The 27,283-nt window shown below is 43.0% G+C and overlaps 1 protein-coding gene and 1 long non-coding RNA gene across 6 annotated transcripts in view; one reads left to right on the top strand and one right to left on the bottom strand.

Moving 5' to 3' along the window:
* The first annotated feature begins 2,292 nt into the window (after positions 1-2,292).
* Positions 2,293-4,549, top strand: LOC125385359. The gene is made up of 2 exons (XR_007224484.1): positions 2,293-3,606; positions 4,074-4,549. It is a non-coding gene; the product is annotated as an uncharacterized LOC125385359 (long non-coding RNA).
* Positions 4,550-5,442: 893 nt separating this feature from the next.
* LOC100649883 overlaps positions 5,443-27,283 on the bottom strand; it is a 41,300-nt gene continuing 19,459 nt past the window's right edge. For 4 of the 5 annotated variants that reach the window (XM_048406995.1, XM_003396725.4, XM_048406996.1 and 1 more), the window contains 7 exons: positions 25,168-25,297; positions 14,378-14,616; positions 10,986-11,117; positions 10,790-10,897; positions 10,412-10,672; positions 9,993-10,251; positions 5,443-9,022 (listed from right to left, as the gene is read on the bottom strand). In XM_048406995.1, the coding sequence (XP_048262952.1) occupies positions 7,938-9,022; positions 9,993-10,251; positions 10,412-10,672; positions 10,790-10,897; positions 10,986-11,117; positions 14,378-14,616; positions 25,168-25,297 (2,214 nt within the window). In that variant the 3' untranslated portion in view covers positions 5,443-7,937. Of the gene's footprint in view, positions 9,023-9,992; positions 10,252-10,411; positions 10,673-10,789; positions 10,898-10,985; positions 11,118-14,377; positions 14,617-15,083; positions 15,463-25,167; positions 25,298-27,283 lie in introns of those variants that run through there. The other variant, XM_020864029.2, reaches the window with a different exon arrangement.

Here is a 27,283-nt window from a genome sequence, read left to right as displayed (position 1 = left end):
GGTACGAAGCTCCGTAATCAGAAGCTCCGTGATGTTGAAAAGGTTTCGTCGGTGGCCAAATACGGTGATTCGTTCGGTCGTACCGTTTACTCCAGGACGGAGAACGACCGTGTTTGGCAACTTCGTGGAAAGATGCCATCGAGAGAAGAGCGGAAAGGATTCGAGGGACGAAAGTTTCGGCGAGGATACGAACGATGGGATCCTTAAAACGAGGTGCAATTCAGGGACGGCGGTGGAAAAGCCGCGAGAAGGAAGCCTTTAATGCTCGAACAGTCGCTTTGTTGTCAGTGATTTATGGGGTCTTATAGGAGGCACGGGAGATGCCGACTGTCTAGTGTCATGGCATTTCGTATCGCAGTCACTACGCTTCCGGGGTGTCGTGAATCAAGCGAACACGTCGCGACCAGCGCGATTATACGACCTCGCACGCAGGACACGTAGGGCTCGTAGGTACTCTGCCTGGGCTTTATAGTAGGTATACATCTGTAAAAGATCGGTACATTCGTCCAGTCCATTTATTGTCGGTGCCCAACAGTTCTTCGCCGCTGAGAACAGCTGGAAGATTTACGAAGCGCCGCTTCAACAGATCAAATATCTACCGGGAAGATTTTCTTTTCGAGCAAAGCCCTTATGTTTCACGCGCCCCTCAGTCTCGCGGTCTTATCGGGGAAAAGTTATTGTTCGAATCGCCTGGAACGAATAAAGCCGTTCTCGCGTCGAGCCGCTAGTTTTAACGTAAAATCAAATGAAGAGGCGATTAAGTTACCTCGGCTTTGGCATTCCACGAGGTTTCCTCGCTGTCCCTGTTACGCTTGAAAATTAAAGTGTGCCGGATTAGGTGTACACGTGTTCACGGACCAAAAAAATCGGACAGACGAAGAACAAGAGACGTTTTCGAGCGGGTACCCGGATACTTTATGAGCAACCATAATGCGCATTAAACGCCCAAACGCGTTTATTGTTCTTGGTTGCGAAACGAATTTATTCCGGTTGTCTACCTGCCAGAGGCGTGACAGTTTACCGCGCATTAATTATACCCCGAAGTTTAATTCGAAAGACCCAAATCTTTACACGTATAATAGATAAAATGATATTGAATAAAGTCAACTTAAGTGGTCTAGAAAATTTAAATGATTACACAAGTGTTTGATATACAACCATACAGGGAATAGGAACGCGAATAGATTTTCATCGATTTCTCTATCGAATCTCCGTACACGAGGGAATCAACGAGACGCGATTGTCGCGGTGAAAGAGTTAATTCGTCCCGTTGAGACAGACCGGCAACTCGGCCGAACGATCCGTCAAATGGCTGCGCACAATCTCCGGTCGGTTGCCGAGCGGAGCTAGCCGGTGTAGGCGTCAATCGTAGGCTAACCGATCTCCGGATTAAACCATAGTATAGTATAGGACATCGAAAAAATGGCGGTTCAACATGAGAAACGATCAGCTGGTGAGGCTCCGACGGGATCCCACTGCCGTGCGTTTCCAAGATACGCTTTTATGGCTCACGTCTCCAATTTCACGTGCAATAACGAGACGCGGTGCTTACCGTATAAAGGGTCCGGATGAGCGCGGAAAAGCAGATGATCAGTTTCGCGAGTATCGACGATGACGTCGTGGGCGTCGATCGTGGCACGCGCAATCATCCGACGATCCTCTGGATCACGGTTCGACCGGGATTCGCGATGAATCGACTCGTCAAATGGAATCGACGAAGATGAGGCTGAAGAAAGAGGAGAATGAGCGTGCCCTCGCAGTTTCTACGATTCCCACGCCTACCATCGACGGCCACGAGACCGCAGAAGACCGCTCCAGACTCTAACCACCGACATTACGTCTAAAAAAGCCAGCCACGAGTTGATTTCATCGTCGTCGTGGTCGGAGAATCATCCTGCCAAACGTGGACCCTTTGATTTTGCTTGCCATCTACCTAAGCGATCTAACAGATCCCATTTCCCGATATACGGTTCGTGGTTCTTCTGGTACCTTGTGTACAAACACAAGAATCGATGCTCATGGTTTTCAGTACAAAGTCTGATCTTCGTCGAGTTGTACAATCACAGGATGCAAATTCCGATGAAATTGCATCGACATTTGGGAAAATGGGTGCACTTATCTTCTCGTTGCTCGCGGTATTCTTTGGAATTTAACCAAACGCGATGCTTCGCACATACATATGTCTATGTACATAGATACATTGATCTATGTACGCGTGCAAGCAGTGCATAAATGTCACGGATACAGTCAAGAAGGTTATCTTTATCGTCTGGTAGCTGAATTGCGCTGTTAAGTGGTTCGCGATTCCGCGGACGTCGAAAATTTGCCGCGAGACGCTCCCGAGGGTGGTTAATGTCACGTTATTCCGCTTTCTACGATCCACCCACTCGCGGGTCGCGACATCCGTGAAATCTTCGCGGCTCCGCGTTCGCTCTCCACGAGTTCGTACCTTGTCGCTGGAAATCGTTAAGTCGCGAGTCCGAGCTGGCTTGCAATCGCCGACCCACGCGTCTCGAAGACGTGGCGAACGGGCGACGCACGCGCCTTTGTGCTACAGGCGTTGCAGCGTTCAGACCACCGTTTCGAAGACCGTCTCCGGATTGTCAGCTGCTCCATGATCCATGCTCCATTGATCTTCACTGGTTTCGTCGATTCCGCGTACAAGCTAGAGAAGATTTGATTTTTCGCGCACAGAGGGGTTCAGGGTTCGAAGATAACGATAATTACCATCTCGTGTCATTATTCATTGTATGTATAATCGGGAACGAAGTGAAGAATAAGGTATCATGGTCTTCAGAATCTTTGTAACAAAGTATCTTCGCGTGACAATGACGTATATCGCTAAACGTCGTAAAGCGTTGTGAACCGTCGTAAGAGCTGCTTTTATCTTGAACGACGGAGCAATAAATGTATTCTTGAGCGATAAATTTCTATAATGTATATAAATGATATCTCCCCAATTTGTTTCCGCTATCTGAAACCCGTGTTGCTCTCAGTCACGAAGATTTTTGTCCAACTCTGTTAACGACAACGTCGGCCGAATCTCGATGCCGGTCGTTAGACATCGAACGATAACGCATCCCCGTTGTCGTTATCTGAACTGTCGATCTTCATTGACGTTCACAATATCGCGTACAAACCGGATCTCCCTCAACCAATGAAATCTCCTCGTGGACGGTTTCCCACGCGAAAACGCCGTCTGATGTTCGTGTAATCCGGCATCTCGGTAGCGAGGTGTCCCGAAAGAAACGAAAAACAGAAGAAACACGGTGGAAAAAGAGAGGAGAAGCGGACAGGACGCGCGCACAAAAGTGGCCAAGAGGTAACAAGGTTGGTGGTTCTATAAAAGAAAAGCTCTCACCAGCATAGCTGAGTGCAAACACATGCTGTCGGTGATAAGCGGCCGTTCGCCACCCATCACGCGACCGACCGCGGCCAATCCGATAATCCGTGACAAGCGTAATGATTTATTATTGTGTCAAGTCAAAGAACCGCGAGTTGAGACTAGCCTCGCGATGATCACAGTTCCCAATACGATATCAAGAGATAAACTAACGTGGTCCTTGCACGCTGATAACGCGTTGCAGCGAAGAGAGTCGCTATGCAGTGAGAATTAAAAATTCACTCATTTGATACGGTTTTAAATTCTTATTTAATGAAAAGTATAGTTGCGAAAGAGATCAAATCATTTATAGATTATTTTTAGCATAACCCAAATAAGTAGAAGAGTAGAAAAAAGTATCTGCACGACTAATTCACAGTACTAGACTTTACTCAACAACGTTACATTTACGGTATTACAACTACAAAGTGTCGACAGTCGTCAAAAAAGCTAGTGCTATCAACTTTTTCATGATACTACACGCGTTCTAATGGTAAAATTAAATGTTCTCTAGCGTGTAAGAATATAACCTAGAGCGGTCTCATCGTGGAAATTGATACCGTGTTACAGGTTGGTGAAACGATGGACAGTTGTCAGTACGTCGGTTGCATCTAATAAATATTTAGCGTTTCACGCGTGTTCGAGAGTTTACCGTGGATAACGGCGCGTGAGCCGCTCTTATTTGTTCTAGAACAGAGGACAAGCTACGGACATCAGGCACGCGGAGTTGAGATGATCGCTAGCTCTGGGACAGCGTTTTCTCGCTGCGAGCGATCCGAGAAATTGCTCAGCGACGAATACGTTCAACGTGGACGAAGAACGTAGGCGCGTCTTCGAAGTGACGAATACAATTCCGCTGGCTTCCTCGATCCAGACCAGCGTGATTAGTTCTAGCGAATGGTACCGCTTCGGGGAAAAGGCACAAGGAAGAAGGACACTGTTGCTCCGCGTGATCCTCGATTAGATGTTGATTGCTGCCTACCAACTTTAGACGATGCAGAGTTTCTAATCACAGAGATAGGGTGGGCGGGAGAAGCCACTCCTTTCTAGAGTTTATTCCAAGTGGATTGATTTATTTGAATAAGAATCCTGATCAATTCGATATAAGATTCGCGTGTACGTACATGTAATACCGATTAAAATAAACATTTAGTTTGCTAAATATAACCTAGCAGCATTCTGAATATATAACCATCTTAATATCGAAGTGGAAGCGGAGAACCAAGATAGAAGGTAGAAAACGAAGGATTAAAATTGAGACGGAGGATGTATTCATAAGTATGCATAAGCATAAAGAATGAAAATAGCAAACCAAAATGAGAAGGGGGCAAAAACATAACCAGCCAGCCGGTACGGCTGAACGAGCGAAAGTGACGAACATTCAACTAGACCCGTGGTAACAGCACCCCACCACGGGGTGTCCCACTACTGCCGCGCGTCACCAGTGAAAACCTGGATCCCCATACCGTGGAGATGCAGCTCTAGCACCGAGAAATGTTTCATTCATAATGCAATATTATATTTGCATTGCAAATGATGTTAGTGACTAAGCAATAGAAGTTTCATAAGGGATTATAATTGGTAACTCTAGGAACTGGTATTAAGAAATTCCAAAGAGCTCGTGATGGAAAGAATCTAAACGACCAGAGACATTTAAAGTCTAAATTTGTTCAGACTGAATCAGAGTAACAGGAAGTTTAAAATTACTAAATTAAAAATATCATAACACGTAAAAAAAAAAGAAAAAAGAAAAATAACGGAATCGTAGAAGATTCCAATCAGGAGTTCCAGGAAATTCTATGGGTACGAGAGATCTCGAGAGATCTTCGCCATTGCAAACGTACCTCTCAAATTTGTGGAACTTCCCAAGGGACAAGATCTCCAATACCTCCTTGAATCCCTAACGTTTGCGTAATCACAGGAAGCTTCGAAGACCCCTAGAATTTCTGAGATTATTGGAATTTATGGAATCTCCTGTCATCTTCAGTATGCACGATGAATCATGCAGCCACGCGAATTCAAAACCTTTGCTACTATACTTAGGAAATAGAAGACATTGATGCGTTTGGAAACGTTTATTTTTATTGCAGAATATAGATAATAAGAATAATGTATTACTATTCTTACACGTGGTTCGTTTACATCACGCTGACGCGACTCAGGCACCGAAACAATTCTTTACCTATATAGTTTATAGTCAGATCGGAGATATCATAACGAAAACGAGATGTAATCTATATACAAATACTATGTGTACAAATATCTACAAGTTCGGATACACTTCTATTTGTTCGAAGTTCATGATCGTAGTAACACTTGAGTACCGACGAATGCTCAAATCAGAAAAATCATTCTAAATACTTTTCTTTTATTTATAAAGTAGAGCACGTTCCAATTCTTTCGGAACTCTGAACAGAATATTATCTCGGTCGAGAGATAATAATACCTTTAAGTTAACAAAAAGTGGTTCGCGTGATCTCGTACGTTAAGTAACTAATTAGAATTATAATCGTCGTTACTTAACACCGTCTCGGCTAAGAGATTTATATAACGTTATCTCGATCTTTAAATCCACTGAATTCGATCAAGTTTGCCTAAATTACAACATCGCAAAGATAGAAGGAGAAAAAAGTGGAATAACAAATCGATTAAAAATACGTCCGTATTTACACATTTTTTACTGCAAATTACGATCCATAAACCAGTTTCACATGGAGATACGCGTATGATAGATATTAAATATCATATCATACTCATTTCGCGTATTTCGGTTACGATAGATACTTTTTGTATGACGGCGACAGATAAAACGTTACAAAAAATGGTGACATTCACACAATACGCAGATTACAATACGTGTATTACGATACGCTTATCTCCGTGTGAAACCGGCCTTACCGACCAACGAAGAAGACAAAGACAACGCTCGGTTCACATCGACGATCAAATATCGCGTGTCGTGCATTGAGCATGTTCATAATCTCATACACCAAGTAACCTTAACTTAATTCATCTACTATGTACATGTTCGTTGGCTCTATCGCCAGCTTCATTCACCATGTACATACATCGAATCGTTACTTACATTTACGTGATCTCGAATTTATATAGAAAAAGCTTGAGCTGCCACGCGTTTCTCCAGAGACGCGTGACTGAATACGCGGCGAACAAAAAGCAAGTGCAATTTGCAGTAAAAAAAAATAAAATCGATGGTTCCATCGAGAATATCCTTTTTTTCTAAAGTAATTCGTTCTTTTGAGCCGAGTTTGTTCGTTGACTACCGCAGTTTGCACTTGCTCTTCACGCGCACGAGTTCCCGAACGTTTCTCGTATCGATAAAACTAACTTACTAACTCCTAAATTATTATAGAGTAATAAATGATGCAGATCGGCAAACCGGCGATACCGTAGAGCATCGTGGAAGTTGTAGCTCAATTTTAAATCGCTCCGATCGAAGATTCGCGATTACAGTTGCACGCAATTTCTTTACGCAAAGTGTCTCCGAGTATGGCAAATATGGCAAACGTTGCGTGTTCATGCACATGCATATATGCACTCGTCATTTTCCAGTTCGCAATAGAGCCTGACTCGATGCGTTTCGTTCCATCCACGAACAGATTAATAACGTCGAGTTTCCGAGTTGCCGTCGCGCATCGAATAAATACACAGTCGGCTCAGATGAGAGGGAAAATCTTTCATCTAGATGCTAGAAGCCGAAAACGACGAGTCATGTGGTGTCTCGCGAGGATCGGCTATTTACAAGCGTAACCTGACTTTGTCTGCGATCGAGATTCCATTTCTCGACGTACGTACTCGCGGAAAGAAGAAGTAGAAGAAACACATTTAAATTCGCCCCTGCGTTTATCGTAGCAAAAATATTTCGTATCACAATGTTACGACGCAGCCAAAGTAAAACACGCACAAATAGTAAAAAGTATCCTATCCGCATATCGTGTATAGGACACGTATCTGCGACACTGACGTATTCGCAACATCTACTCCTTTCTTCCACTTGTCGCGTGAACGTTACAATTTTTACGCTGAGGACTTGAGAACGACACCATTTTCATAATGTCGATTACGCACCGTCATCTTGCTACCGCGTTATTGCACATACTTACGACAAAAGGAAGAGAAGCGCTTCCGCGATTGCTACATACAGGAATCGACGAATTCGATTCCATCGCTGTTATTTCCGTAATAGTTACGATTGTCGAACGATCAGCGCGCGATACCAGTGTCAATTCTGTATCGATAATTAGCTACCTCGTCGATCGAAATGCTCATAAGTTAAGATCGTATTTACATCGGAGTGACACGATCGTTCGAAGCGTTTCTCAGCTCTTGGAGCTCGATCAATAAAAAAATCCCATTATCGTTCACGCTTGTCGCGCGAAAATTGCTTCCTACTCTCACCGCGTATGAAACGCCAAGTCGTCGCTATAATGGACGGAGTCGGATTTTAGGCAAGTGCGACGCACGTTCGAATCGCCCACGACGATCAAAGCCGTACACGACCAAGTATAATTTACCACATTGTCCCTAGATTTACGAGTCAAACGTACACCTCTCCCCTCTTGCTACCAGCAACCGGAGTAGTCGCTGGCATTATGGTGGTCGCCGTGATAGGTGTTGTACCTAGACCACTGGAGAGCGACGCGTTGGTACAAGACACGCTGCTGATCTTCCTCGAAGTGTCTTGGATACGATGACTCGGTCTACAGAGATCGTGGCCGATGCTGTTAGTTCTCGGTCGAATGTCCTTTCCATGCACTATGAGCCTATCTATATTGGGAGGTTCGTGGCCATTCGATACCGAGGCCGCGCGATTTTCCCTCGGTTGAAGACCCGGCGACTGTGGCAGAGACATACTCCTGTCCTCTCGCAATTGCACAACTGGCGGACCAGGCAACGAAGCCGATCGCCTGCCACGTGGATCTATCTTACCATCTTGAGTGGTCGACATCGTGGTAACCACGTAACCGAGTTTCTCGGGATTTATCAGAATGGGAGAGCGATCGTTATAGTTGTCGAAGGTAGACGGATTACCGTCGCTGCCCACAGGACTGGACCTCTCTCCTATCAGAGGAGTGCTTCTGTCTTGGCTTATTAACGGCGTGGAACGTTCTTCCTGTCCTGTAATGCTACCACTCCTACTGCTTCCACTGCCTGACCCCTCTTCCTCGCTGCTGTTCACCTCGGTTAAGGTGGCTTGGTTAGGAACGCCGTTGCTTTGATTCGTTGGTTTGATCATGGACGCGGAAGTTGTCGTCATCAGTCCTAGTTGCGTTAACTGCGACATCGTGACAGGTGTTAAAGTGACAGGAGCAACGAGACCGGCACTGGTCAATGTAGGAGAGAGAACAGCCTGTGCCAACGCTGCCGCTCCAGATTTCCCAGTTACAGGCGTGCCCTCCGTTTCTTGAATGGGCGAGAGCACGACCTGCACAACCGATAGATCCGGATAGTGGCCGTTCGCCGGTATCACTCCTACGACGCCTGCCCCGATGTTCGCCGCGTTCGTCGCTGATAGAGCTAATCTCTGTTCACGGTCGACTACTTCTTTCGTCACGTCCGGCGTCGGTATGCGAGGTCGGTTCTTCAGAGAAACCGGCACCGGATTCAACTTCGTCATGGTACCTGCCGGGAAACGAACATAAATTAGACAAGCTTGTTACGGAATGATCGAGTCCGCGTCTCGATCCTAAGCTTACGATTAAACTATTCTTAGCGCCGGCAGCAATAATAACGAGGCTAACGATGATCATGCCAATTTTTGCGGCTGCGTTTATTTTACCGCTAGAAAACGGTCCGCTATGGAGCAAGGAAACGAATCTTCCTTCGACCGCCTCGAATCGGGTTGAGAATAGAATGGATGGATAAAATGCGATTAGGTATAATTGCTTAGGTATTTTTCCGCCACTGGCGTGGCTTTCCTTTTTTTCTATCATAAGTGAGAGGAACGATTGGAGAAAGAAGCACAAGGTCTTAAGAAAACTTTTTTCGAGAAGAATGATTCGCGATTGCGGAAATTGTTCAGATTACACAAGGTTACTCATTGCATAATTCCTTGCATGCATGTAGCCAGGTGGGGAAAACTTCGAACATTCGCGACACTTTCATTGAAAGATGTTTTTCTCGTGTCACATTGGAACGCGCAAAAAGATTGCAGCTTTGAAAATGCCGGCGAAGAAAAACGGAAATACATACGATTACCGCTCGAGTAACGGAACTGAAATTGTTTGCTCTTTTTTTTTTCTTCTGGAAATCAATTTTTTGTAATGATAGCAAAGAATTGTTTTTCATCATTTCATAGAGAACAACGCGGCTCGGTTAGAGGCACCGATTATTGACTTTAATTCATAGAAACGAGAGATACTGTTAACGTGAATGCGCAGGCGTTACGTAAGATCGTATCATTATCATTTAAATAGTTAAATGAACGTCATTACGACAAACGCTATTCCAGACTGTGCACCATTCTGTTGACACGCTTGAGAATTATATTATCACGTTGCGTAGCAATTCCTTACGTTTTAATTTCCTTCTATTTGTTTCTATTTTGTCGCGTACGAAGACACGTCGGAAGTAATTTGCGTAAATCACTTGCCTTGTCGACCCATTCTTTGACTTCGAATGCTTTTCCGTCCAACTAGCCTATCATAAAGGGACATCTTAAGATTCGGATTGTTCGTTTGCGGTAAACCTCCAGTTTCAGGGCTGCTATAAACGCTATTGTGACGATTTCTGGAGAAGAAACCACCGCCGCTGCTGTAAGTGGTCGAAGAACTACGTACAGAGCCCATTCTAGTAATTTGTCGTTGTAGCCAATTTTTCCTTCGCTCGACCAACGGAGTATCGACGCTTTCCTATAATACATGTAAGCGAATATAAATATATCAAGTATAAATACTTCTTTGGAATAAATATTTTTCCAACATGTTTGCTGCACGATCCGATCGTGACACCAAATACAGGTAGCCGGTTGCACATCGAGAGTTTCAAGTTCATCTGGTGACGTGTACTTACGTAATCGGCGTACATGTCATCCTGGTGGGTCTTGCGATGTTGAACGTGATTATGGATCTGTGGGCCCAATATAACGTTTGCATACAGAGCGTCGCTGTCTTTGACCTTATAATGCTCGGCTGAACCCTTTGGCTCTTCTCGTCGGTACTGCTCGCTAGCCACCGTATACGGTAAATCTTTCGGCACGACCTCGTCCCAATATTGATCTTTCAACAATTCTGGGTGTTCCTCGTGCATTTCGTCCACGATCATGTATCCAGCCTATCAAATAAACGCGTCACCGTTAATAAATATGAATCTTGTGACACAATAGTTGAATTTCAATTTCTATACGATTAACTTAAATTTCGATGGAACCAGAGAAAGTTGTCCTCGTACCTTGATGTGACGATCTATAAGCCAATTCAACTCGATATCATCGTCGTCTTCGCCGAAAGGATTGATCAATACCTCGGCAACTTTCAGCCATCCCACGTAAAAGCAGAACTGGAACGAATGAATCGGATTGATCGATAGTTATTCATCGAAGACGGGATCGTCTTTTTACAAGCGTCTTTACGATCGATGTTCTTACCTGCAGAGCCGTGAAAAATGGAAAATACATGTCCGGTTCCTCGTATTTTCCGCTTCCGACGTCGGTGCGCTCGATAAATTGTCTGCCGAGTAAGGCGGAAAAGAAATACGCGTACAACGATAGCGTGACTACCTGGAAAACGTAAATAAACGGTGTTCAAACTCGTTCGATTAGAACCGTGAATATCACGGTCCTAAAAACGGCGTTACGTCGACTACTGGTAATTGGCGAAATAAAATTGAGTCATCGTTAATTTTGCGACGCGCGATAGAAGAAGGAAAAAAACAAATGGCTTCATTATAATTTGCTAATCAAATGTCCCCAGCGCGAGATTACCGAGAGGACAAATGGGTAAATTAAACGACAGAAATTTATAGATAGATATTGCCGTGTTACATCATATTGTTTGATTCCTAGAACGAGTGTCGTATACTTTCTGCGTATCGAGGAAGAACGAATAAACGCGGTCGAAGGTAAGAAACAAGTATCCATCGTTGGTCCACGTCGCCTGCATCGCTATAAATACCGCTTCTCTCAGAATTACTTTCTTCGTTCCTTTTCAAGAATACCTTTATGAAACTTAATACAGGAACGCCGGTGCCTCGATGAACACGTACGTTGTTCATGGACAAACTACGCTGTAGTTAATGATGGGCTCGGAGAAAGTAATACTGGATATCCTGAAGTTCGTAAAAAAGTTAGAATCGTGATGAAACGATAGACATTGGCCATTTCTAAGGTGAAAGGTTCCTTTGTCAAAGAGCAAGTAATGTCAAGCTTGGCAAAGAATTACGTTCCTTTCGGTTTCGTCCCTTTTTCGCGTTGTACACGCGTGGACGAACAGGTTTGAATGAAATCATATCAAGGTCATCAAGAATACTACCTTTCTCATCGAAGGCCACCAGGAAACGATGGTTTATGCAAAGACTCGTTGTGAATAAAAGAAAAAGCACGATCGATGGATTATCTTTAGACTTTGATCGTCGTGCACACGAAGAGGTTCGATCGCACGTTGAACTGACTGTGAAATTTATTTCCGCCGTATCGACGGACCGCGACGAGATTGTCGCTCGACTCATTTGTCATCCTTGACCATGCGTACTGTCTTCTTCGCTCATACGATATCGACAATGTACTTATTTCCGTGCAAAAACATTGCTTGGAAAAGATACAGAAAGGCGTATAAATCATTTGAATTTCAACTTATGACGCAAGATACTTCATGTTAATAATAACGTCATTTGAGAGAAAAGTGTGTTGGAAGACAAAGGGTAACCAGCGCAGTGTATGTGCTGGTAATTAAAGCGCATTGTCGCATCGCAGGTAAATTGTTCTGTCCTTCTGTCTCTATCTCGCTTTTCCTTTGGAAATTTATAAAACTTCTGTAAGCGGATACATGCTATACAAACGTGCATGCTAACCGATGGATACGAGTAAACCACGCAGGTCGAACAGTATTCGGTAAACGTATTATTACACAGCAGAACCGTACTGGTTTACGCCTAACCATGCGATTTTATCCTGCTTTTACCACGGAGACAAAGTGCGATTGGTGAAAGACGAACGCACGTCACGGTTCTGTTTCGACACGAAAACACGACAAGGAAAATAATTACAGCTGAGTTGCTCTTCCTGAACATTCTCCGTGTACACTTCTCGTTATTTTCGCTAATTCAAAGCAATCCGACCGTGCGTTTATCTCTCGAAATCTTCATAATGAAACGTCTCTGGTTTGTGAATTACCATGTTGACTCTCGTGGTACGGATTAATAGCACGTTTTCCTCGCGTGAGCATGCTCTATTTTCCAACCAAGAATCCCAAGCATTCTCCCACCGACTGATAAACTAATGCGGAACGCGAATCATCGATCAGTTCCATTACCGGTATAATTTATGTGAGGAATACGAGTTACGGGAATAAAAATGAGCTCTGTTCTATGCAGCTGACTAACCGAGTGGCTTACCCCATCGTTTGTGGTCGAACTAAATGTAATCGGTATTGAAATCCCCGACGATTAACGTATCAATGTATCCCCGAAGGAAAAAGGCGATCGGTTTTTTTTTTATCATACTTTTCCTCGTTCGATGTGTTTCAATTTCGTATTTATTATTATCCTTGGTAGTCGATGACGCACTTTTGCACAATGAATGAACAATTTTCTCATCGTTCATGTAATGTCGACTGTGATTGATTCAGTTGCTCATCACGCTTTTCAAATCTGTGCTTATTAACCAGTTTTAGAGAATGCCTTTAAAGTTGAATTTATCAAGCCTGGACGAAGATTGTTTCCCAGACATTGGCCACGTATATACAAGATTATGACGCGAACAGCTCTTTAATACCGCGAAAATAATGGCGTTCGTAGCCAACAATTAGGGACGTTAGCTGATGAGCAATTAACGTTGCACAATGAATACGTGCCTGCTAATTGCGAATACGAAACATCTTTCCAAGAATGGATCCGTTTTGTTACTGCGCCGCAACAAATCGAGTCCTTCGAACTGGATAAAGAGAGCCACGAGCACATTGTTAACATCGATCTTGGGTAGTTGGTAACTTTTTAATGTCTGCCGTATATTAAATGAATGATCTTCGAGCGTCGGCGGCCTCCGCAATTACGCATCGAGTCTTTTATCGATGATATCGTGTTGCAACGAGGTGACGTACTTTCTAATGATCGCTACTGCCTCGAAGCTCGTTAACTTCTTGCTATGGAAACTACACTCGGCCGGGCAAATTGAAATGCACCGTTCGAAGGAACGGCCGTTCCCTTAACGCCGGACGTGTCGACTCGCGTTTGTTGAAACTCTCGCTAAGAGATGAGCATGAAACAAGCTTACAAGCGTTAGAAAGATGTTAGAGAGATTCTATTGGAAAAACTTGATTAGAGGAAATGGCGAGAGAAAACGCTGCATTGTGAAGCTAACAACGGAATTAAGACTTACGCAAGCGTGCGCTGCACACTGTCAACAGTATCAAAGCGACGAGGTGGTTACGATGAGAATCAGCTCGGGATGAAGACGTTCGTTTAAAACACTTGGCATTTCTCAATGACGGTAAACGCCATCGCAATTACCCGGCTTCTCCACGATTTCTGAATGAGATTGGAAACAGAATAATACGTTGTGCCATTCCTTGATTAAATCTTCGCTTTTTGTAACGCTTGTCAACGAGGAGAAACTTTAAACTTGGATGATCTATCGGCAGATTCGAAAATTTCATTCCGGTGAATGTTGTTTGCCTTCCAAACAATTTCACATGTCTAGTCCACCTTCACGTTTTCAGTCATTCGACGTTTTATCGAACAGAATATTAAAAGAATTATAAAATGTATTAACAGTGATACGTGTTCGAACGGTGACACGGTTTTGTAGAATATTTCGATACTCACCTGAGTGTAAACGAGAGGAACGCAAACAGTGTCGTAACCAATGAGCGCGCCAAGCCTCTTCCGGATGTCGCTTAACTCGACAAGGAGGGTTTGCACTACTTGGTCGCTAGTTATTAAGGCTTCCCTCCTGGCCCTGTTGATGATGTTCGTCGCCCAAACCAAAGGCATCCAGTACTTCGACATGGCCGCCTTCTTGTTCATCATCTCGAAGATTTTCTTCTCCGACTCCATCATCAGACCTGGAAAGAAACAGCGGGATCGCTAGGTCATTTTCACTCTATTAAAACTTTCGAGCGTGAAGACGAAACTATATCGAAGTAGAAACGTGGCATAGAGATCTCCCGCGAACTTTCACCGAACGGACGGTTACCGAATTGTCGCTGGCAAACCGATAACTTGGCTGGGACGTGAAGAGGAATAGTTATCGAGTGACAATAAGTCAAAGCTGTCTCCATCGGATAAATTCATCCGCAATTTGTTAAATCGACGAACGCGTTTGCATATGTGTCGCGTTATCGAGCAATCTATACCTCAGAACGCGACTTTCGCGGATCCACCACTACGTAGTCACTTACTTTACTCGTTATATGAATGCAAATATATACGAAACTTTTTAAACTCGTCGACCCTGTAGTTGCCACGTGTATTCGCGCATCATTGTTTAATTATATATCCGTGGTTTCTCGGAACATGCTAGATATTTTACCATTAACACCGTTCGATGCTTGTAACGTCCCAATCCTTCTACATTGTCCATAAAATCTTCTGACGGCATATTTTACAAAGATTATACGACAATCCACGAGCGTGATAAATTCGAACACTTAGAGATCGTTAAATGGTATCCATTAGCGTTATAGGAAGAAAGGGCGATTGTTTATCAGCAGGCAATACGACGATTATGTAATGGCTTGTGGCTGCTCACGTGACCGGTTCGTAAACATGAAACACGTGGAGAATGATGCACATTGCACGTAGCCAAGAGCGCAATCGAGAATACGCTATTAGTCAGGCGATGGTCGTCCCGTTTAGAAGAGCACGTCGAATAGTTAGCTATAACTCCGCTAAATGTAAGGCCGTCGATTTCCGAAAGAAAACTAAACACTCACTGGTAGAATGCTAAGTTGCCGATTTCCGCCCACAATTCGCATTACGTATTTATTACGTAACTTTTAACCGATATTTCCCTGAAACGTGATAGCGTTGTGGTTACAATTAGCAATGTTATAGTAACTTTTACGCGTCTAAGTGAAATATTATTGTACAATTTTTGCAGAAGGAACATGGCTCGATAAGATAGTGAAATTTCCTGATGAACTTCGTTCTCACGTAGTATAGCTATCTCATCTTTTTCGTTAAACAGTACTACAATATAACAATCCTATTAACCACGAAGCTATATTTAAGCATTTATATATAAACGCTTTTGAAATTGAACAGGTTATAAATAACAAACATAATAAAAACTATATAAAACATATAGGAAATAAAGAACATATAGGTATTACAATTGATATAGTTTTTCTCAAAGTTATAACAACATATGGTACCATGCAACACCTCACGCCTGGAGAGTTTAACATGTCGACAATTAGTAAATGACCTCGAAATCGATATGCCTTCTTAGCGGTGTGCAGCAAATAATGAGTGAAAAAGCATTGTGAGAAAACACCTATCATAAATAACAGTCGATTTCACAAGCTGTTGCTTTCTTGTAGGAATACGTTACGCGTCCGTAGATGTCTGCGAAATTAAAGCTACACGCTTGATCTTCAGTCTATCTTTATTATGATCGTTTTGTTGCCTCCGTGTATGTGTTCTACCAGCTAATTAAGCGTGTTACTCGTCTCGAGTTTGTATCCTATCGTATCGAAATACCTCGTATAAACAAGTGACGACGTTCTTGTACGACCAGTCACGTGAACGAATCGTCACCGATAGTTGAACAATTGGAGATATTATGCGACGCTTTGTGTTTTATGGGTGCAACAGAAACGTTCCAGACTCTGTCCTGTTGGACACTTTAACGATCGTCCTTAGACGAAAAAACCATCTTAAAAGTCACGGGCGACCGCAGTGAGCATCGTAACTACGCTCGATTGGTATTCGATCGGTTAACGGGATCCTGATAATTTCTCTCGAGGGGAATCTTTTTATTGTTACAGCAGAAACGGATGCGTTCTGTACGGACGGTATCTATAACGAAGCTAGGAGCAAACGGCCGAAAAAAGCGACGCCATCGTTCGAGCAGTTATCGAAATAACTCGTGGCGTCGTTCCTCGACAAGTAGCCATCCGAAAGAAACAGTCTGCCTGATCAAAGAAACGCAAGTGTTGACGTCTAGTTATTAATGGTGGCACATATGTTACCGAGCAGGTTCAGGTAATGACCTTAATCGGAAAAACCAACGTGTAAAATGCCGTTGGTACCAATATGGCTCGCGTACGTGCCCGTTTTTCGACGTGCGTGGACCATTTCTCGTCCCTGTTTCGGGCGACGAATTTCCTATTTATTCGTTCGTTATGAGACCCAGCCGTTTATAGCTGGTTAAAATCTATCTCAAGGATGAATTGTAGAGATATTTTACTGTTAGATGAAAGTTATCGATGGCGTCTTTGCGTCGAGAGTTATCGATCGCCGATGGAACGAAATCGACTCTAGACGTCACACGAGCATTCTATACGATCGAAACGGTACGCCGCGCTACCGGCTGAATCGATATGCAATCGGTTCTTTATTCGGTGTGTACGACCTTGATGCAATCGCATGGTCACATGGCTTCTATACAATGAGTTCGAGAATTTGCAACTGAGAGAGTCGTGAGCGATAACTCATCGTATGAGTCACGCAAAAGTCACGAATACGGCATTACGAACGCACCTAAAGTACGCTGAGGCGATTAACATAATGCCTGACATTTTGTCAATTAGTTTGACAATTAGAAGATGCAGATGCTTGATTTTTGTAATCAGAAATGACTTCAGCGCAAGAAACAATGTCATAGCGCTGCTTTCGTAAAGAATAATTGCCTGATAGCAAATCGATTATACAGCTGTAATTTATGTTAATAAATGAGCGATAAAATTGATTGAAAAGAAACTATTTATTATTCTATGCGGTTTATTCCTGGAAATTGACGTTAAAGAGATTAGCTTTGCCCTGATTAAAAAAAAAATATTTGACGATCGTTCGGGCTTGACGAAACTCAGCCGCTTTCGCACGTTACACTTGGCGATTTTCACGCGGAAAAATACGCGACGCCATCCGCTCGAAACGAAATTTTTCGAAAGCGCGCGAATATCGTCGTTCGGAAGTAACTTGTGCTCGCTTTCACGGGCTTTATGCTTAGCTCGTGGCATCGATTTATAAGCAAAGTGGAATCGTTGGCAATGACGACAATGACCTCATGATTCGATGAAAATGTCGATGACACTGTAATGCGACAAATTTCGAAAGAGAATCTCGTCGATTATTTCACGCAGTTAATAACCGCTAACGAGACAAAATCGCCGTTAATTACGAAAGCATTCGTGTGGAAGCGAATCGGATCTTGGCGCGAGTTATTTACACCTCGAGTATGTAAGTCAATAACATGGATCTTATGTAGTCATCGCGAATCGAATATAAACGGTGCAACAGGCTGTGTACGATCGTTATTAATGACACGTTAATCGTGCAATAAAGACGGTAAAATTTCTGAACGTCGGCAAACGCGGCGTTCCATTATCAGTTTAATCGAGCTAGGCGAGCCTGTACGTAACGGATAACAGTAGTCTCGAGCAAAGAGCAAAACAGTTTGATTTTCAGAAACGATTACGCGGCGACTAAGGCGGAATCTAAGAAAATTACGTGGTCGCGCAACGAACAAGTTCACCGATTGAAACCGCTTCGACGAATAAGAAGAAGTCATACTCGTTTCTGAAGGATGTTTACCTCTCGAAAGCATCAGCTGAAGACGGAGATAAGCAAGAGAGGGAGCGGTCCGAGCACAACTCGGATGCACAACGGGCTTAAAGAGGAGAATGGTTATAGGGGTCAATAAACGTGGGGATCCTTGCTCGGCTGGCAAGGTCGCCACGAAGGTAAAAAATCAACCATGCTCCTCGTCTCTCCTCCTTCTCAAGCGTGCCTGCCCGCTCCACCGCGCCGAACCGACGCTGAAAAGCATCCTTCGAAGAAAACCAGTCCCCCAGTCCAGTTCGTAATTCTTTAAGCCCGATTCACAACGTCCAGCAATGGTTTCGTCATCGCAGTCGTAATTTCAAGGGTGAAACTGCGTTTCGATCCGCGGCGGAACAACGAAAACGTAGAGTCACCCATCGACATTGAACTTCATAAACTTTCTGGACGACGACATCGCGATACGCGCGTTTTTTGGCGCGCACGACCGGACACTCAGCCAAGCAGGGTATCGACGCTTGGCGCCGGTGAAACTGGACTGATTAGGAAATATCACCGCGTAATTAGAAGCGGGCAAGTTTAAATCATTGCGCGCACACGCGATCATGGATGCGCCCTGGGTGTCAATAGAGCTGGCTGCCAAAGAGAAAATCGACTAGTCCACGCCCGTGAAGGCGTGTACGGGCGACTATTCGTAGACACGTGTAACTATACGATACCGTCACGATACCGCGCGTCATTAACGATTTCACTATCAACGAATGACCAAAGTCTGACTGGTGAAATTTGTTAGAACCTTTCACAGTTCCATGGCGTCTAGAAAATTCTGAGCTGTGCCCAGCGATAAAAAAAGTCGGCTAAAATAGTCGGTTTGAGATCTCGTCAGAAGAACCTTGTGTCTTATAAAGATTGATTTTTAGATTACTGGTCTACTAGGTCTGAGAGAGACATTTGATATTTGTATACCTTAGTCTACTTTCTCTACCCATGCATATCTCGAGCATGTTGGTCTTAATAATTCGAAGTTAACGTTTGTATATAGCTTTCAATTTTATCGTTATATTTAGAACTGCAAGAAGCGCGTTGACACTTCAGATATATTGTTTTCGAATATACGAACATGAGAAATGTTCTACAAACCCGCCACTTTGTTCCCTTCTGACGCTCGCGGCAGAAGAGTGATAAAACGATGAATAATAAACGAGTATGAAAATACAATCGATTTACACAGATGCGAGGTGTTTTGAGTAGTTCGTCATCGACGAGTTAATAACGCTTCGTTCACGTGATCGAATTCAAATCAGAATTCTAACACAAGTGTCAGTACGAAGACGAAATAGAAAAAGTCGACAAAATTCTACGAGAATCGAACAATCAATAAACGTTTATTCAAACAGGGAAATGGCTAGTTGTTTTTTATTGCTTCGTTTTCTTCGTTCGTGCGGATCCGAATGGGATCGTAAGATCCGACCTTTCACAAGACTGACCCTCTACAAGGACGCCTCACAATCACCGCATTTTCCGGCATTTCAGAAATACCAGAAGTGGAAATCAGGCCATCTCACGCTCAAGAACATGTACATTCTAACTGTTCGTGGAAAGGTCAAGGAAACAGAAGCAGAAGCTAGAGTGTTCCGTTAATTTTAGAACAGCGCCTTTATCGTTTCCATGGTCGACACTTTTTCTCTCGATCCACCATTTAAAAGGCAAGCAGCGACTTTTAATCAACCGCTAAGTACGTGCTAAATCAGTGAGAACGTTGAATTTGCGCGTTACCGCCTCGCAATTTCGCGATCTTCCGTTCCCATTGAAAGGATTCGCAGCATTGTGCTGTTTGATTTTCCACGCCCGTCGACACCTCTTAAAATCCCGCGATCGTAATCTAGCTCGCAGATCCATCGCACGCACGCTCTCCAGGCGAGTAATTATTTTCTTGCGTATCGAACAGGCGCCGATCGGTCGACATAATAGCGGAGAGAAACTCTCGTCGGAACAATAATTTGTGCTAAATATAGGTAGCGCGTGCGGCGTATTACGGTCGACCGAGAAGACGATGCATGCGACCGGGACCATGGATGGGTATGGAGACAGTGGAGCGACGAAGAAGCGGTCAAGAAGAAGAGGAAACGGGTTTTAGAGTTTCTTGCTCAGGCTGATGTGGATGGCCACGATGATGACGACGTCGATCTTCAAGATAATGATGATGATGGTTCGCTCACGCGCCACCACCGCAACTCTCGCAAGCCGAAGCCACATCTATCGCGAGCTCGATATACTAGTCTAGCCAATTACCACCTGTAGCCGAAGATAGATTAAGGCTCTCATTATGTCTGGCTATATTTAACGTCGTCTGCATACATATCCTATCGCCTGGTTGGAACCAGTAGTCGCGTATGAGCGTATGTAGATCTCGGGGCTGTACGTGGAATTGTAAGACTTTCGATATATATATATATAACTGGTCGATGCATTATGGACGTACAATTTTCCGTTGATAGCGTGCTACGAGGACATAAACTGGCCGATTTCGATAAAACGGTAATCAGAACTAGCACGATAGTCGTAGGAAAAGCAAGGTCGTTAAGAGATGAAATTAATGGAGTATATACGGTATATCTATGGAACTAATGTATACGACTAATGACGTGCGATAAATCGGAGAAGGTTCGAGAATGCGTCGGGGAACGCGTTGGAGAACTCGAAAGGCGCCATGGTAACGGTGAAAATCAATGGCAGCAATGGGAGGTCGCGGCGTCCGATCAAGAAATCGGCGAGAGAACGACCGAGAATCGTGAGACACGCGGCCGATAGACCCTTCGAGGAAATCAAAGACAGTTGGTGATGGTGATTATCTTATCAAATGACATAGTATCGGTATTCGAGATGGACTATAATTACCAGATGGTTATTTTTATGCATACCCGAAGAGGAAGAAGAGAGAGATCGCGTGGAGAAAAGAAAAAAAGACGACGACATTGCAGGTAATAAAAAGGAGCCTGTTGTAACGTCGACTCGGTTGGGATCCGGGAATAGACTGTAAACTACATGGCGCTGGTCCGGTCGGCGCGTACCGCGAGCAAAACGAATATCTCGCCAAGAAGGAAAAGGAAAAGGATGAGGAACTGGCGCCGGCGCTCCGCGTTTCTAAGGCCTCGGCTCGCTTCTTGAAAATTACCCGGACGCACGTGAAAATTGCCTGGCGGCGTGAGTCGTGCCGTTCGATTTACACCGGCGACCCAGCTCTCGAGATTCTTTCGAACCGATGAGAATTTCCAGACCGCGATCCTCACGGAATTGGTACGCCCTGCTAATAATATCGCGGATCTCTCGATGCTAACCGATCGGCAGCGATATTCATGGAATTCGTTCCTGTTGTTTTAATAGTTACTTATGCCTACTTCGACGCTTTCGTTTATCGATGATCATTAGCAGCGTAACATTCTTAACATAACTTAACATAACATAGGTGTTTCATATTCGTGGGGAACGATTGCACCACGTTTTATTGAATCGTCAGAACACAAGAGGCTGTAATAAGGCTCAGTAATTCTTTTTCACTTGTTGATACCAACACCTATTCCGTGTCAGTAGTGATTTGCATCTGCGTCTTTCGCGAACTACAGTAAAAGTCAACGACCATAACGGTTGCGTTGCGATGCGACTAGTAAATAGAATCGTTTGCAATTTAAGCGCTCTAAAATCTGCTGTGCATACGTTTTCGTCCTGTTACGCCCGGAATACTCATTGCAATTGTGGAGAATCGCAATCGGACGTAGTTGACATTTTTTCAATTTGTTTCGGTAAAGAACATGATCGTACGTTATAAATAGAACGCAATGTTTACTATTTTATGCATAGGTCGCTGTTCTAAAATTACCAGTGACCTTCTTAGTATTCCATGCCCCTGTTAAACATCATTTGCTTTCAAACAACGTTGCATTTATCCACGAACAGAAATTGTTTCAAAACGTGCTATTTACTTGGCAGATTTAAAAACAACACGAAATACGTTCGTCGATGTCACAACGGCATTGGCATTGACATATCTCAGGAAAGACAAACTAGAAACCAGGACCAGCGTAGTCTGAGACGTAGCTAGTGAACGATCGAATGTCTCGTTTGTCCTCTAACTTCCTCCTGTCTCAAGATCATGGTTAGGTATGTACTATGTTTTATTTACGCGACCATAAATATCGGCATAATCCTTCGGAAGGACGTAACACCGCAAAATCACAATTACGTCTGGATGTTACTGGTCGGCGTTCAACGTCTCGCATTTAGAGTAGTGTTTGCAGTCGCTTGAAATACTGTTTCGTCTTTTTTCCTGAAGCTTGGGGAATACGTTGCATTCTCGCTGCATGAATTATTGATGGAGATCTCACGCGACGATCCGCAACGTTTTGTTGGCGAGACAAGCTCGTTTCCAGAGTCGCCGCAGAACGGATTTGGATCGTCTTTGCGGAGTTCTTTTACCGTGGCACCGGCGAACCGACGGCACGTTTCTTTTGCGACTAGTGTGCGTGATGCCAACGTGTTCACGTGTCCACGGAGATAATTCCACGGAAGGATCGTTTCTTGTTATCGCTCTCGTCACTTATTTCTCCGGCCACGGGGAGCATGCTCATGTTCATGGAAGATTCGCGGAACCGGCGCCTGAAAAATGCGTGCTATTTCTAGTCGACATGCACATCCTCGCCGCCGCCGCCGTCGATTGACAAAAACCACGGTGATTCGAGTCGTTCTTTTGCATCCCGAGAAATCATTTCTTTCTCCCTATTTAAAGATACCGTAAGCGTAATTGTGAAAATCGTTAGACGCAATTTCTGTCAATCGCACTAGATCCTCTAACAACGTTTTAGATAAGAACAGTTATAGGAATCTAGTTACACTCAAATTAGAAATTTAAATTAAAAATTTAAATTTGCGAACCGATATCTTTAACTTTAAATCTTCAAATCCAAATCCGTAAATCTAAATTTGCAAGTTCAAATCTCTTACTTTACACTTCTTAATTAAGATTTAAATTGAAATATTATAATACAGTTTTACATATTACATTTAAATTTAAAACTCCTTTTCAAGCATTGTATTCGAATTTCATATGAATATCACGTTTGAGAGTATGGAGTATGACTTCGAAAATAGCGCCATAGTATTTTATGTTTTAGCTGCGCGCGCTTCTTTGCCGATGTTAAACAAGTATGGCGAATTGAGTGGTACCAGCGTCGTGTGTGAATTGTTCTGAATGTGAAATTTGTCACGACTGTTTTGTGTTCATAGAACGAAAGGAATGCATATCTACTCTGACTTGTTCTTTCCACGTACGTATTCAAAGAATGTGTGATAAATCTTGGTTTATTAGTCTATGTAACTGGAATCAGAATGCACGTGGACAAGTAAAGGGACAGTGTGATGTCTTCTAACTCGTGACATGCTTCTTAATATATTTGTGAAATTTTCTTAAAATAATATTCATAGCTCTTTCTCTCTCTCTCTCAAAACGATAATATTGTGAGTAGTAGTTACTTTAATGATAATTTATAATACTTGCAAATTGTGTCAAGTATTATTTTAACAAATATTCTAAAGGATTCTTTGATGGGAGGGAGTTGTTTTTTAGTGAGTTTGACATATACTGTATTTTAAATCACGAATGTCTGCTTGTTCACAATAAAACAAACAAATACGTATAATACAGAAAAAATTGGCTCAACATAACTACGTGTCTACAGAAATGATTGACAATTCTAATCCTAATGTAGAACAAAGGAAATTTTGAAGAAAATGGCGATCACAAGCAACGATAATGGTGAGTGGTGTAATTTGCGAATAGATTGCATGATTATCGGAATTTTGAAGACTATTTACCAGTGTTCGAAGCTGGCGTATCTTCCTCTCTCTTTATCGGCAGTAAGGACAGATCGTAAACTCGTAAATTACTCCAAGGTTTTCAAATATGAAGAGAAAGTATCGAAACACGAAGTAACAAAAGCGTTAATAATTTGAAACATGTGTATAAATAACGTTTCCATCAGAGACATACAGTTACAGATCGCTGGGCAATCGTTCGAAGGTTATGCATGACACATGGTTAAATTTCGATTAAATAACGGTTCCATCACGCAAATACAACGTTGCTTATCATACAATTGATCCATACGAATTACTTATTAAGGACTGATTGTAATTCTTCTGGGAATGCCAAAAATCCTGACGGCTCTTTTATTTTGGAAAGAATTCGCGTACATTTGTCGTTGAACTGTCCTTGTTGCCATAAGAGTCGCTTAATTGTATAGGAATTGGCATGTGTGTTAATTGACTACGCGTCCTTGAAGTAGCAACCGAGTCCGCTTCCAAATTATATTTTGCATTGAACTCTTAGACCTTTAACGATATTATTAGTTAATTCATTTGGTAATGAAAATTACAATTCTTCAGTCTTCGTCAAAATTTCATGCTCGAATCTGTTTGCTAGTCAACGTATAGATGCAAATGTAGACAAAACGCTTAGCGGTGAATAACAGATAAGATCATTCGCATAGAAAGTGACGATTTAATACTCCTCGTCAGAAACGATTCTTATGTAACATATCAGTCTATGAATGTAGATAACAATGGAATAAATATTTTGTAATGTCTGCCATGGTCAGAAGTATTATCGGTTGTTCCATTAAGTTATTACTTTTCTTCTTTTTTCACCACAATTACAACAAAAATATTTACTCTTCCTCGCTACGTTTTAATACATACATTCGTATTTTACGTTTAGTTCCGTAAATAGCTTGTGCTCAAAATGAGAGTCTCTAAAAGCGACACACGTTCCTTGCTCTCGTCGAATAAAAGAAAGTAAAACGATTTAGGTAATATATATGAACGAGTAACTCACTGACCAACGTCTACGATGTGCTGAAGCGTCGGGAACCGTCTCTTCACGCGCAAGGAAATCCTCTGAAGCGTAATGACGTACGCGAGCACCGCGTATCTTACGATGTTTCTCCTCATCAGTCTGCCTCTCTCGTCCTGTAATGTGAAAATATTTCAAAATTATTACCTCGGGCACTCTCTTTAGATATCTACTTTTACGACGCGTGGTATACATCAAACTGTGTCTATTCGTGACCATAACTTCTTTGTTAATAGTCACTGAAAAATAACGTAACAGGTGATTCTCACAAATAATTTTAATGCCTTTAATTACTGGAAGTTAAAATGATTTCACGCGCCAAACAAAGTACTTTCTGTAGAAAAAGAACTAAAAAACGCGAGATACCGTTTCTATTAAGTACGACTTCACCGAAGCTTTGACTAAGTAACAGAGCAAACATTTCTTTCGTTTCTTGTCTGGCTATGTCTCTCAAGGCCATCGAACGGTATTCTATCACACGTCTATTACAATGGAATATTTATAAGCACAGATTAAACAAATGAGCGGGGGGAGAATCGAAGGAAATCGGTATCATCGGGACGTGTCTGCTTCAAAATTCGTTTCCGAGGCTGCATGAATGCCGGACACGTTTCCCATGTCTTGTACACACTTTCCCCTTGTTCTTTTGGCCCGTGATCGCGAATCGTCACCGGTTTCGAGCCGATTCCAATAATAATCGGAGAAAAATCCACGGTGGCGCCTACCGCGTATTTTTCCTTTCGTTTCTGGCCAACGACGCGCGCGCATTTTGTAATCGGCCGCGCGTTTTGTAATCAACGGCCATCGCGGTAAACGATCGCGCACGCTTGCTGGAATGTCAATTTAGTCGGAAATCGCAGCGAACGGTTCCTGGATCGAAATTTTCCACGCGCGATAAAAATTGTCTCTTTGTAAATGCGTTTACATGAAATGGAACGCCTCTGTGAAACGATTGTCGTACCCGCCGCTAACCGCAATCACCATTGGCAATCGTGTAGCAGGTAATCGTGTTGGTAATCGTTAATTGGACAACTGGTCGATCGGTCGAATCGTTACGTATGTAGAACACGACGAGATTCAGATGAAGCATTTTGTGGATCGAGGCACGTCTCGTTCGCTCGATATAATGCATGCAACGACTGAAGAAAGTTTGTCGAAACTAAAATTTTCGTTTAGCTAATAACACGTGGACGGTGAACGCTACAGCGGAGGCCACGTGCTGATTTAGAACGATCGCGTATCGCGATCTGAACGAAGAAAGTTGCTCGCTGCGAACTGAGCCGTGCGATCCACTGAAAGTCCGAGGAAACGCAATTTATTCCTGATTAATTAAACTCGTACGTGGCGTGTTCCGCAAATGTTTCAACATCGTCCGTTCATTTGCACTCCTCGACGATCGAATTACGCTTTCTTGAGCTTTACGTTAATTACGAAATATGAATGACCAGCACGTTAGTTAGAGGTATGCCGATTACATGTAAATGTATGCAGCTGCATACACAGTCTTCTAATTAAAGAATTTACTTTTTACATTATCCGCGTTTTCAAAGACTTCTATTCTCGACGAATATTTAGAAATGTGAAAAAATGGGGTTTCGCTGCGTTCTATAAAGAGACTCCATTTTTTTCTTGTTTCTTTTTTTTTTGAACGAGTCATAATAGATTAATTAGTTTCACCTTCGTACAGGTTCTTCGCATTCTTTGCCCGAAGCAATGCTACGCTATCAGTCTCTCTAGGCATTTGAAACTCGCGCAACGGTTCACTACAAAGATTAATTCACTTGCTGGGCTTTAAACGAGCTCTTCTTTTTTTTAATTTGGCTAATTAATCGGAATCTTCTTTGTAAATCCACACGAATAACGGAGAATAAAGACGCGTCGTTCGAAGATGTAGAAGCTTGTAGATTTCGTCAAGGGTTTCGAGGTGCTTCGAGGCGGTTCGTGTTTCTGTAACGAACACTCGTGTCCCTTTTTTTCCCATCGGTTTTGTACTTTCAAAAGACAAACGTCCCTTCTTCCTCGGAATACAGCGACTTAACGTTGCGCGTGCAAAAATGCACGGCTTGGCAGCTTGAAAAGGATCCTCCTTACGGGGGAGAAGG

This window comes from Bombus terrestris, chromosome 7 (assembly GCF_910591885.1).
Source record: "Bombus terrestris chromosome 7, iyBomTerr1.2, whole genome shotgun sequence".
NCBI lineage: Eukaryota > Metazoa > Arthropoda > Insecta > Hymenoptera > Apidae > Bombus > Bombus terrestris.
This window is presented reverse-complemented; position numbering and strand designations above follow the sequence as displayed.